This window comes from Sander vitreus, chromosome 24, assembly GCF_031162955.1.
Source record: "Sander vitreus isolate 19-12246 chromosome 24, sanVit1, whole genome shotgun sequence".
In the NCBI taxonomy this organism is placed as follows: Eukaryota; Metazoa; Chordata; class Actinopteri; order Perciformes; family Percidae; genus Sander; species Sander vitreus.
In genome coordinates, this window is record NC_135878.1 from 9939849 (window position 1) to 9953101 (window position 13253).

Genomic DNA, 13253 nt, shown 5'->3' on the forward strand with positions numbered 1-13253 from the left:
AAATGCTATAAAATTGAATACCCACAATTCAATGAAAGTAGTAATCGAGTACTTGCAATTGTACTTAATTTCTTGAGTAATTTGGTTAAAAAGAAACCCATATCTCTGATATAGAAGTTTTGAGAATAGGTCAAATTTGACGCAAGGACAACATGAGGGTTAAAACCTGCGTGAATGAAATCAACTTTCCAAACAGTTTTTTTTGACCTGCTGTTATTTAACCATAAGAGGAGGAGCACTCTCACTGTTTAAAAATACCACCTTGTAAAGGAGCTCTCTGGGCTTGGAGCCCCTGAAGTGGGCCACTACTGTAGGTAGATGAGTTTTCAGCCTTCACACTGTCACGGTTCAACAGTGTATCCTCCAAAATAAGTCACCTTTAGATACCAAGTCAATGAAAGCATTTTTTTCTTAATAGAAATAAGTATATATATATTTTTTAAACAGTTTCATATCTTGAGACAAGATGCACGTTGACAGTTATTTGGCCTTCTAAAAATATCCCTGTCCCCTTCTAAAGGCCTGCTCCCACTGCAGAGGGCGCACAGCTCTCCTTTCCGTTTGCCCTAAGAAAGTTAAAGATGTTCCGACGTGTCATCTGATCCGCCCTATTAGCATACGTGACGTCTCACGCCTGGAATAAATAAGAGGGGGCTTTGACCATGGCTCAGGACCACTCTGTCTTGGGACTTCGGTTTGCTTCTCTGTCTTTCCGCTACTCCAGCTGCTACTCTCCAAAATGGTGTGTACATATTTGTGTTTTGGACCTTTTATGGTGGGGCAGTGCCAATGGAGACTTTTTTTTTTTTTTTCCTACCAGGGAAGATTCTGTGTGACATTTGGATTTGGATACCATCTTTTCAAAATTGGGTCTTAATTGGCATCACTGAAATTGTGATAGGGAGGAGAAATCAAGATAAATTGTGAGAAAAAGGTTGAGAGTTGTTACTTTGGGCCCAGGACCACTGATTTAAAATACATCCATATATCCAAATGCCGATAATACAGATATCTATAATTTCACCATGCATCACATGTATTTAGTCCAGTTTTCGCCAGTTTACAGAAATAAATTCTTACATTTAGCATTGGTAGCAAATCTTAAAATAAACTGGATTTTGTCTGTTGAACTTCTATACTCATTTCGCTGTTTGTATGCATTCATAAATGTTCCTTCTTGTTTGTGTATATTTGCATTTTTGTGTATTTTCAGGCCGAAGGCGCAACGGAATTCACACCCGACCAGATTGAGGGTAAGTGAAGAAACAGTGAGATCCATCCTCATCCAAATAACTTGGCATGTGAAAAATGGGTTGTGAGAATACTGCTCTCTCATCATCATGCGGGGTGACATTTACTAGATTAAGCCCCCCCCCAAAAAAATGTATCTTCCACCGTTCAGTTTGTCATTTTTGTAGTGAGGGTTTTTTCTTTTTTTTCCACAATAAACAAACTTGTTGAATCCTTTAGGCCAAATTAACTCCTAAAAGTTATAAGAAGGGATGAAGAAAGTTACATACTAAAGACCGCCATACCACATGCTATTCCACGGACTTGTCCAGTTGGCAAGGAGAATTTGCGATGCGTCTATTCTAAGCCGACGTAGCCCAGTCTTGTGTCCCTTACACAGCAGAGGTGTTAATCCCCAGGTCAAGGTTTAAGATGCAGGCCTGGCAGCATCCTGTTACACAAGTACATTCAAACTGCGATCTCATAGCACCATCCCCAACTTTTTTTTTTCAATTCTGAAAGATGTGTCCTCTATATACATTACCCTATGTTGGGTGGAAGGCATCTGTTGTAGCTCTGCCAATGGGGGGAGGACAGGTCTACATAATGTTCTAATATATTCCTTTTAGATGCGATAGATAGTAGTAATTTCCCAATAGTGGGTCTTAGAGTTAGAGGGCCAACGTGCTTTGTGTCAAGTTAATAGGTATGTATTAATGCCACAAGCTTTGCACCCAAAAAAGGAAAGAAGTGCTGTTTCTGCACATTCTGGTACATTTATACTTCAGTGGAATACATTCAGGACATGCAAGACAAAGTGTTGATTACAACACAGTCAGCATTCTTATGTTCAACTCGAGCAGGGCCACTGGGCCATGACTCTATATGGCGTTTCAGGGGGTGTATCAGTTTGCTCCCTAAATGCCTCCCAAATGCAAGCGGAGGCAGGAATGGAGAGGGATCAGAAGTGTGGGGAGGGGGGGGCTAGAGGTGTAGGCGGGTACAGCTGTTCCTGCTGCTGCTGTTCAGAACATGAATCTATCAAAAAGGTCACTTTGAGTTGGCTTCCCCTTTAGGATTCATAGAGATAGCCAACCTTTGTTTAGGCCCCACTCTGTACCTTCCTTCTCTCTGCTTGGGTACAGCTGTCGCTTCCAATTATCTGGGAACAATGACGAAAGTATGTGGCTTCTGCTGCCGCTGATCCTCCGACACAGTGTGGTGCCACACAGCTGCCATAGCTGACTAAGAACCCTGTACAATTAAGAATAGAAAACCCAAAGGCGATGGATCTACACAAAAAGAGAACATTGATGTCTTAACAGACAAATCAACATAAAAAGGATTACACTATTTTGCCATTTAGGTTTTTTTTTTTCCAAAGCCCCTTATGCTACCATAGGCCCATTTCCAGTGTATTGGGAGGACATCATGTATTTGTTTGTTTCTTTTGACCGACTTGTGTCATTACTTTGGAACTCAAAGTTCTCCCTTCGCTCTCTTGGCCAGACTTCAAGGAGTCTTTCGGCCTCTTCGACAGAGTCGGTGACAACCAGGTGGCCTACAACCAGGTGGCCGACATCATGCGCGCTCTGGGCCAGAACCCAACCAACAAGGACGTTGCAAAGATTCTGGGCAACCCAACCGCCGATGGTGAGTTGCAAAATGCAGACAATCATTCACAAAGCTTATCGACTTAAAAGACAATTCTGATATGAAGGTAAATGCTAAAATATAGCCTACTGTAATAGTAGCACAAGAAGAGAGTCTTCAAGTAGGTAGAACTCACCTAAGCGTAGATTTAAGGCTGTGGTCAACAGCTGGTTTTCTGTGACGCTGAAACATTGAATGAAAGCAGTCTAAACACAAACACGTGGTCTGTGCTGACTTATGATGTTGTACATGTGACATTTTTTTTTTTTTTAAAGACATGGCCAACAAGAGGATCAACTTTGATGCCTTCCTGCCCATGCTGAAGCAGGTTGACGCCGCACCAAAGGGTAGCTATGAAGACTACGTTGAGGGTCTGCGCGTCTTCGACAAAGAGGGCAACGGCACAGTCATGGGCGCTGAGCTGCGTATCGTGCTGTCCACCCTGGGTGAGTCTCAAGTTCCCCAAATATAGAAGCACACAAATATAGTCTGCTTGGCGCGTGCAGTATGTGAGCGCGTGTGTGAAATGGAGAGTGACATGGATCCTTGTGCATCTACAGGAGAGAAGATGACCGAGCCAGAGATTGAGGCCCTTATGACCGGCCAGGAGGACGAGAACGGCAGTATCCACTATGAGGGTAAGCTTCAATTTCCCAGCATTCAGTGTCTTTTTTTATTTTTTTTATTTTTATATATATATATTATGCCAAATATTTAAACGTGGGTTTGTCTTTCTTCAGCTTTCGTCAAGCACATCATGTCCGTCTAAGAGGCCAGCAGTAGGAGTGCTAAAGAAACTGTAGGTCACCTACAGACAGCCTGACAGTGTTCTAAACATCTACACTGTACCAAAGACCAACCAAGGAAAGACAAGGACTATGTACAAGGGATGTTGAAGCAAACCCATCTTGTTGTTTATTTTGTTTTCCTTTCCATTTCGTCCCAAACCCTCCTCTCTCGGGACATCACCATCAACTCTCCATTGTATACCACCAATCACATGGCCTCTACTCCACTTGCCGCATGGGGTGAGGAACGGGGGAGAAGGGGTGACCGCTCATCAAGTGAGGGTAGATCCCTCCACTCCCACCGCCACTTCATTCAGTCACGCCATCACTGGCCCAGCAGTGCCAAAGGTGCTGGATAATGGTCGTGGATAGACGGCCAAAAGTCTCCCACTTCCCTGAAAAGTTTTGTTTATCGTCACTGTTCATTTCAGAATAAACTTTTCCAACGTACATCCAATACGGGTTGATTGTTGATTTTTTTTATTTCCCACATACATACAGTTGTAGCTATGCTTTAGTATAGGGCAACAGTACAGTGTAGATGTGTGACTTTTCAAAGACAAAAAAGCCCATCCTCCCACAAATAAGAACTTGAGGGGATAATAATAGTATTTATACAGTAAACATACAGGTGTGTACTGTAGGTGTGTACAGTACACAAATAGACAGATACAAACAAGGAGAACAAAGACAGTTGAAGTTAAGCTGTTTCAGTTACAATACAAATAGTCCAAAGAAATATATACATGTGTATATATATATATATATACAGTATGAGGTGGTTGGTTATGTACAGTATATGTATGTCTATATATAGAGTATAGGGTGTGCAGGATTTATATTTGAGAGTGATGGATGATATGCCACCCAGCCTAAAAACAGCAGATTGCTCCCTTACTGCACAGCAGAGGAATGCTGACACCTGTGAGGGAAGATGGTGTTGGGGATTTCCTCCTCTGTGTCCCCCCTTTTGGGACATTGTGTCTGACTCCAATAAAAGACCTATATATCCTGCGCATTTGTTGCAAATAAGACGATAAGATAAAGTAAAATACATTTGTTTAATCAGTCAAGCATCGGAGTTTCAATACACAGATCTGTGGGATCACAAAGCACGCAGAGACTAAGTTTCCCTAGCAACAGACAAAAAGATGGAGCCGGTCCACGTATTTCTAGACTGTCAGACCTTGTTAGCCCTGATCTATTCTTCCCCTCATCTCTTATACTTTCTTTCTTAGGTCCCCTCTTCTTCTTCCGCACCGGGACTGTTATCTTTACACAACACCTGCCAGGGTGGGGGCCAATGTATTATGTCTCATCCTCATTTGCTCTCACGCACTGCGGTACATTCTGTTCCTGTTTCATTTGTTGTTATTACAAAAATGTACGTTGCTCGAGGCCACTTAACTTTCTTATATTTACCGCTTAAGCGAAACCATCTGTGCGAAAAACATACACCAGAACACACTTGGTCTCTTATGGAAACCTTTTACATTCTTATTATATTTATCTGCAAATAGTAAGAACATTATTCTGCAACAAACACATTGCAGGGAAGAGTGGCAGGACAGAAAGAAGCGAGTGTTTGAGCCAAATCGAACTTACAAACCAAAGCAAGTTTAAATACTATTTTATTTTATTTTCAGTCATAGCATGTTTAAGTGTAGTCAAGAATCCCTGAATTGCATCAGACTGACAACCGTTGCCGACAAACACAAAGTTAGAACTGCTTGTTACCTGGATCTTCATATTATTGAATAGTCTTAAGGAATTGGTCACACTCTTGGCCTCTTTAAAAAAAATCTGCCAACCAAGAAATACTCTGCTCATCCTCTACTAAGAAACTTTAACTGCTCTCTGCTCACTCTACTTAGAACCCAGGACAGTCTCAAATTTCCCCCTATGTTGCATTCACCCAGCCTGGGCTCTCTCTTGCTTCAACACAACCCCCTATATAATGATAAAACTGAGGACTATTCTGATTAAATGTTTTCTTTTTCTTTTTAAGTGTTAAATATGTTATGTTATGTATATATATATATATATATATATATATATATATATATATATATATATATATATATATATATATATATATATATATATGTATCACATAGCTCCAGTGATCTGTTGAAAAGCAGTTTAAAGATGGGGGGTCCAGCTGGAAAGCACATATCGTCTGGGCCTGTCGACAATATGTCTAGTATACAAGGCGTCCACATTTTAAAGAACGTCTCCTGAGTGTATGAGATATATCAAATAATGTAGGCATGTGTTCAATTATAAAACTCTGCAGGTCTTATTTCTCACATACAGCTAGACTTGTGTCCTTGTGAAGCACATACAAGGAACATCCTTGTACACACACACACACACACACACACACACACACACACACACACACACACACACACACACACACACACACACTATGTAACTATTAGTATTGCATGCCATACCTTCCTATGTAACTATTGACCTACCTTACACAAGACAGCCTGGGGCAGACAGGTTCAAAGTTGCCCCCTTGTGGCGTAGAGAGGCTGTGTGCTGACTCCTAAACACGTCATGTAACTTTTAAAAAAAGCCAAGGTTTTGCGTTTAAATCATTTTCTGCCACCACAAACATTGTAAAACAAGGCAGTGAAACGTTAAAGTTTTAGTTTTTTTTTCTTTTTCTTTTTTCAAATTCAATTATGTTACTTATTAGGTCTCTGCCTATGTCAAAATAAGACGGTACATCTAACGATTAAACCCTCTTATTACGGTTGGATAAAATAATACATTTCTTTACCAAACAATATATGGTTATTTGTTTTTGTTGATTATGTCTTATTATTATATTTTTATATATGACAATTTCTCTTATTTCTTTATGATGTTGCTGAATACATGCTATCAGATTTTTTTTATTTATTTACAGGCCTATGTATTTTAAATATGGACATGTGATTCTTTGTACTAATTGTGCATGTATTTTAGCAGCGCTTAAAAACAATAATTACTGTAGGCTAATACTACAAGTGTGTCTGCAACAATTGTATCCTACCAATAGGTGGTAGGAGTTAAGTGAGTCTACAGGGTGTAATAGAAGAAGAAATCTATCTGCGCAGAGAGAAGGAATCGGCGAGAGGTACTACACATCTGCTGTTGTCATGGACAAACCTTCTCCTCCTTCCAAGTCACATTTTAAGTTTGTTTGAACAAAATAGTACACAAATGGACGATAGTCTGAAATACACACTGAAATAAAAACTTATTTAATTGCTACACGTAGGCCTAAGCATACGGTTATGGTAAAACGTACTTTACTAGCTCAGAAGGAGGAGCCAGTGACCGACTACAGTGATCCATCTTCTTTGTGAGCCTCACACAGACGATCTTTGTCTCGTTTCAACGTATGCGTGGTACAAATCGCACGGGGACGTTGTTAGTTTTCTACTACGTAATTATGCGTATGCGCAGAACGGATCTTCCAGGCGGTATAAATCGGGTACTGACACTTGTCTAATGCTTTTACTTTTGTCCGTGTGAGTTTGCTTGCTTGCTTTTGTCGAGGATGTTTGTTAAAAAAGTTAGCAAAGCTTGTCTTTCTGGGCTGAAAAATGTCTCTGGGCGAGGACGGGTGGTCTCCGTGGCTGCTGCAAGGTAACATTTATGTATAATATTAATAATATAACTTTTGAGGTGGAAATATGTGTCAATGATGGCTAACATCGAAAAATATCTAACGTTATATAGCATATACGAAATTCCTACACGGTTTGATTTATGAATTAGTTATATTAAGTATTTGTAGTCCATTATATTGGGAAATAGTATCTTTTTTTCGATTGTAATCGACTCGTAGTTGTCTGTAGCAGAGGTTCGCCTCCAGGTCGCAACAACCTTTGACACACTTTCCTTGAGAAGTAGCCTGTTAAATAGATAGAGCTTTATTTTGAAAATTGTAACCAATAGCCGGAAATGCAGACTGTAAAAAAATAAAAAATAAAAGCACACTAGATTAGCAAAGGTTGTAATATTCAATGTCAACATTTTAATAGTCGCTTATTGTTTTTGTTGTGTTTTTTTTTTTTTGTTTTACATTATTCTGGTATAAGTACGTACAAATAAACGACTTTCAGGACTCTCATGTAGAGCTGACACATTAGTTGATTAGTCAATTAACGTTAGTGGTTCCACATACAAAAAACAATATGCAACTGTTTTAATAATCCATTCATCTTTTAGTCATTTTTCAAGTTCCAGTTGTGAGGATTTGCTGTTTTTCTTATATTATCTTTGTTTAATAATAACCTGTTGGTTGGACAAAACAAGACATTTGATGACATTACATTGGGCTTTGGAAAGTTTCTATTAGCTTATTTCATTTTTTTTCTGTTGTTTTTAAACATTTCACGATTAACTGAGAAAGTAATGGATAATAAGAATATACCATTAGTTCAGCCCTACTGCCAAGCTAATGGTAGCATCTTAAACTTAATAATATTACACTTCCCATAATCACCTGCTGCTTTAACAAAGTGAATGCACTTGTCATGGGTTGCCAAATCAGCCACTCGCTGGCTTTCAAGAAGAGTAGGCTTCGATTGGTTGGTTGAATTCTGTAATTCCTCCCAGGCTGCACAGTCAGGCCCAGGGGCTCAGGCAGCAAGACCCCTCGACCCGCCCAGAGACCTCCAGCGCCAAGACCCTGATGGACATCGGAACCCGCCGGATCTTCAACGAGGATCATGATATCTTCAGGCAAAGCGTCCGCCGCTTCTATCAAGAGGAAGTGATTCCACACCACAAGGAGTAAGTGGGAGCATGGCCCAGGGCTCAGCCTCTGTTTGAAGTCACTGTCAACATTTCTTGCTGCAAAGTCAATCAGACGACCACAAAGAGACACAAGATGACATCGAAGACGCTTAAAACGACCCCAGAGAGACGCAAAAATTAATTAATTACCAGGGCTGGGACGATGTGCTTTTGTCCTGAATTCGATGATTTTACGATACATGGGTGCTGATTCGATTTGTATCGCATTTATTGCGATTCTAGAAGTATTGTGATTTTCTTTTCCTTCTTTAATAAAAACAAAAGTTGAACAATACACTTCTAGAGTCAATATATCATGAGCCATTTCTAAGAAGAATGCACATCACATGTCAGTCAGTTGGACATTTATTTTATTTGTAAAGAAGTACATGTAAACATTTAGGTGAGTCATTGGTTAAAAAAAAAATCATTCTAGGGAAGAGAATCGATTTTAAAAATCGTCGCAAAAAACCCCTCCGATACATGCATGCATACAATTTTCTCCCCACCAATATTAATTACTTAACCTTCATTGTCTTTCCCCACCTCTTTACAATTCCCTTTTCCTTGTTCTAGGTGGGAGAAGGACGGTCAGGTGAGCCGGGAGGTGTGGGAGAAGGCTGGTGAGCAAGGCATGCTGGGAGTAATGATACCAGAGGAGCATGGTGGCATCGGAGCAGACATCTTTTCTGTGGCTGTCACATGGGAGGAGCAGTACGTTTTTCTTTAAAAAAAACAAAAAAAAAACACAACTAGTCATATCTGAGATCAAACACTAACTTTTGAATTTTTTTTATAATGAGGTTTTGTTTTGGTCTTCCAGAATGTATTCCAACTGCACAGGCCCGGGTTTCAGCCTGCACTCCGACATCGCCATGCCCTACATCTCTAACTATGGTAGCAAGGGACAGATTGAACGCTTCATCCCCGAGATGACTGCTGGGAAATGCATCGGCGCTATTGCCATGACGGAGCCAGGAGCAGGCAGGTCCGGACTCAAGCGTAGATTGAACATCAGCATGCATAGCACTAATGTGGTGTATCTTTGGTGACCACGGCATCTTTTTATCTATTTCAGTGATCTTCAAGGTGTGAAGACGTACGCTAAGAAGGATGGCAGCGACTGGATCCTCAATGGAAACAAGGTAATGAGTCCTAAGAGCAAAAACTCGTTCACTCCAGTCATTTCATTGCATCTCAACTTCACCTTGAACTTTATTCCCCCCCCCCCGTCTCACCTCTCCAGGTGTTCATCACAAACGGTTGGATGGCCGACCTGGTGGTAGTAGTGGCCGTGACGAACCGCGAGGCCAAGTCAGCGGCGCATGGCATCAGTCTGTTCCTGGTGGAGAACGGCATGAAGGGCTTCCAGAAAGGCCGCAAGTTGGACAAGATCGGACTGAAGGCCCAGGTACTGGAGCTCAGTGGCTTGGGGAAGATGGTGTTTCCATCACAGTGTTTACTTTAGGATTCTTTTAATATTTTTATTTTATGTACGCTATCGGGACGACGAGCTGACAGAACTGACAAGTTGAACGTTGTCCAATTAGAACGGACCCACCGCGGTGACGTTTTTGGTGGAGCTGTTCTTTCAGTAGTCGACTCGGAAGAAAGAGAGAACGTTTTCACAATAAACTACATCAACACAACAGTATGTGGAGTTAAACTGGACGGGCCCAATAACCTCTGACTAGTTCTACTTGTTAAATTGCAACGTGAGCGGCAGCCAACCGGGGGGGTGCATTATGTCGGCAGGATCATTTAAAAGGCAACCACGACTACATTGTGCGTGTGCCCTATTTCTGATACCGCGGCGGCAGGAAATTTTGCCACGGCGGGCCGCCACGAGAAACAAATCAACATAGAGGAAACGCTGCATCAATCTTCTACCATCCCGCTAGAGTCAATCTTGTGTCATGCACAGGATTGAGGTCGATTGGTGATTCTTGTTACAATTTTTTTTTGTTTTTCTTCTTCTTTCAAAGGATACAGCTGAACTGTTTTTTGAGGATGTGCGTCTCCCAGCTGACGCCCTCTTGGGGCAACTCAACAAGGGGTTCTACTACCTGATGAACGAACTGCCTCAGGTGAAAGGAACATGGGGGGAAAAAAGGTTGAACTGACTTAAGAACTGTTTAGCATTCTCATACCATTTATTTATTTTTTTATTACATGGTGGTTTTCAAACTGGGAGAATTGAGGGGGTTCAGTTTAAGATTCAGTGGGACTTACACTTTCCAATAATGTCATTATTTCTGATGTCCATTATGAACAAACATCCGATTAAACACCTTAGAAATCATGGGGGGGGGGGGAAAGGTATTTCAGAACTTGCCTGAGATTATTCACTTTTTTTATTTTATTTTTTTATTTTCTCAGTATCAAAGAAATTCAATGATCGTTGTCTGTACATCCATGGGTACGCAGCGAACAGAAACTGCAAATACCTTATTCAGAGCCCCCAAATATGGGAACTGTAGTTCCAAACCTAAGAGCGTGATTATCCTCAAAATGTAAGCAAGACAAAAATGATAATCCGTGTCAAAAGCACAAATATCAATTTTATATAATGGCACTCAATATGTTTTTGAATATAGTATAGCAGCTTTAATTTTTGCCTTTTCCTTTACTGATCTTCCCTGGCATGAACTTGGTTCTGTTAGTTTAGTTACTTAGATACTGCACACAAGTTGCTCTGTCAAATGAGTTACCAATTAGTTGTTTCGGTTTGCTTAATTTAACGATTGATCACTTTGTTTCGTGGCGAAGGAGCGTCTCGTGATTGCTGGCATGGCCATAGCGAGCTGCGAGTTCATGTTTGAGGAAACCAGGAACTATGTGATGCAGAGGAAGGCTTTCGGCAAGACGATCGCTCATCTACAGGTCTGTATAACAAGGGTTTTTAGAAGTATTCTTGTGTACTTGCCCGTGTTTTATCTGTGACTGGCAGCTTTAGGTTTAGGTTTTGGACCACTTCTCAGTCTTATTCAGCTTTTTGATATCTTTATCATCACACATACACAACATACCACTCAAAACTAATTAATTTTATGTGCTGGACTAAGATAAGAGATACTTTATTGTCCCCGACGGGAAATTAGTTTTGGACTCTGTTCCGCAGCTTTACAAAGACAAGACAAAATACAGAAAATGAGCATCTCTCAACACATACTCATACAAACATGCTTCCGTGTACATTAGACAGAATCCATTAGACGGATTAGAATCTGATTGTCTTGAAGAGAATGAATATATCATCTAGCATCTCCACAGACTGTGCAACACAAGCTGGCCGAGCTGAAGACTCAGATCTGTGTGGGCCGGGCATTCATAGATAACTGCCTTCAGCTCCACGCTGAGAAACGACTGGACGCCGCCACAGCTTCCATGGCCAAGTACTGGTGAGAATGGGCAGTTGTATTAACCTTAAATAGCTTCTAATCTAAAAAAAACAGGCCATTTTGCTACTATTTGCTAATGTCCTTTGTGTTCTCGCTAGGGCTTCTGACCTCCAGAACATGGTGGCCACTCAGTGCCTACAGCTCCATGGAGGCTGGGGCTACATGATGGAATACCCCATCGCCAAGTAAGTGTTTTAACAGGATAACTTCTGGGAGGAACGCCACATTGTTTGTATTCCAGCCATCCACAAGTTGCTGAACGGTTCTCTCTTGTCTTTTCCAGGGCGTTTGTAGACTCCCGTGTTCAGCCCATCTATGGAGGCACCAATGAGATCATGAAAGAGCTCATCGCTCGCACCATTGTCAGCCAGAATTGAGAAATGTGGGTGCTATTGTGGCGGAGGAGCACCGGGGAAAGTATGGTGGTTTGCACAGATGTTTTTTTTTTTTTTGTAGTTGAAAATGTGTCTGAAACTGGGTTAAAGTAGAGAAACAGTCGAGTAAAGCCAGGGAAGGTATTACAGGATGTTTTTAATCATGCTTGAATTCGTCACATCAATCAAAGGATTAAAGCGAGACTGTCACTTTTGAGAGAAGAAATTACACTTTCTTCCTTTTACAAATGAAAAGTTAAATGAGTTGATTGACAGGTTGACAAATATATTATTTCACAACTGTAGTTAAATCATGACCTATGTTTATGTCTGTTTCTGTCCATTTCCCACCCACTGAAGTGTTGTCTTTATTGCATTGAAAAATAATAGATTACAGCAAAAAAAAAAAAAGAGTTGTTGTAAATGAAAGTGTAAGTAGTTTGTGTGTCCAATATACAGTATAATTACAGGGGGGGAAACGCGACTAAAAATGTCCTACTGAGGCTGTCCACTTGATGAAATAAATAAAGTGTACACAAGCCAGTGTTATTGAGAGTCAAAAGAATATTGAATTTAAAGTTTACACATTCTTTTTTTTTTTTTTTTTTTTATAATTTTAAGCGCTATTGTCAGCAATCCATTGTGTCAGCACACTGTTGAAAAACATCTGAGAGAGATATTACAAATGAGTTTTATTTATGAGTTTTATTTTACATCACCTTAAAGGAGTATGCAAGGGAGTGAATTGAGCTGAGACGTGATAGAAAAGGTTAGAGATAAAATGTAAATGAAGAAAAAGAACTGGTTAAAAAAAACAAAGCATCCCCTGTGCCATGTCTTATTTCCACCAATAGGTGGCAGTAAATACATGGACAAAGCTGGCAGAGAAATAACAAATGACTGGGTGTCCATTTGATTCCACTGCAGCACAAACAGGCAAAAGCAGACTGTTGAATGTGACTGGATCGTTCTTAGTTTCATAGATGAAATGGCACAGCGTACAA

General features: G+C 40.6%; 2 protein-coding genes across 2 annotated transcripts; both read left to right on the forward strand.

The window, feature by feature from the left end:
• Positions 1–662: 662 nt before the first annotated feature.
• Positions 663–3883, forward strand: mylz3 (myosin, light polypeptide 3, skeletal muscle). The gene is given in 7 exon segments (XM_078243537.1): positions 663–693; positions 696–742; positions 1214–1253; positions 2740–2883; positions 3159–3329; positions 3444–3521; positions 3624–3883. Coding segments are annotated over 7 exon segments (540 nt in total). The 3' UTR covers positions 3653–3883.
• Positions 3884–7105: 3222 nt separating this feature from the next.
• Positions 7106–12798, forward strand: acadl (acyl-CoA dehydrogenase long chain). The gene is made up of 11 exons (XM_078243979.1): positions 7106–7319; positions 8295–8471; positions 9051–9188; positions 9298–9462; positions 9553–9619; positions 9721–9885; positions 10460–10561; positions 11244–11357; positions 11748–11875; positions 11974–12060; positions 12159–12798. The coding sequence occupies exons 1-11, from the start codon at positions 7231–7233 to the stop codon at positions 12250–12252; spliced, it is 1326 nt and encodes a 441-aa protein (XP_078100105.1). The 5' UTR covers positions 7106–7230; the 3' UTR covers positions 12253–12798.
• The last annotated feature ends 455 nt before the right edge of the window (positions 12799–13253 follow it).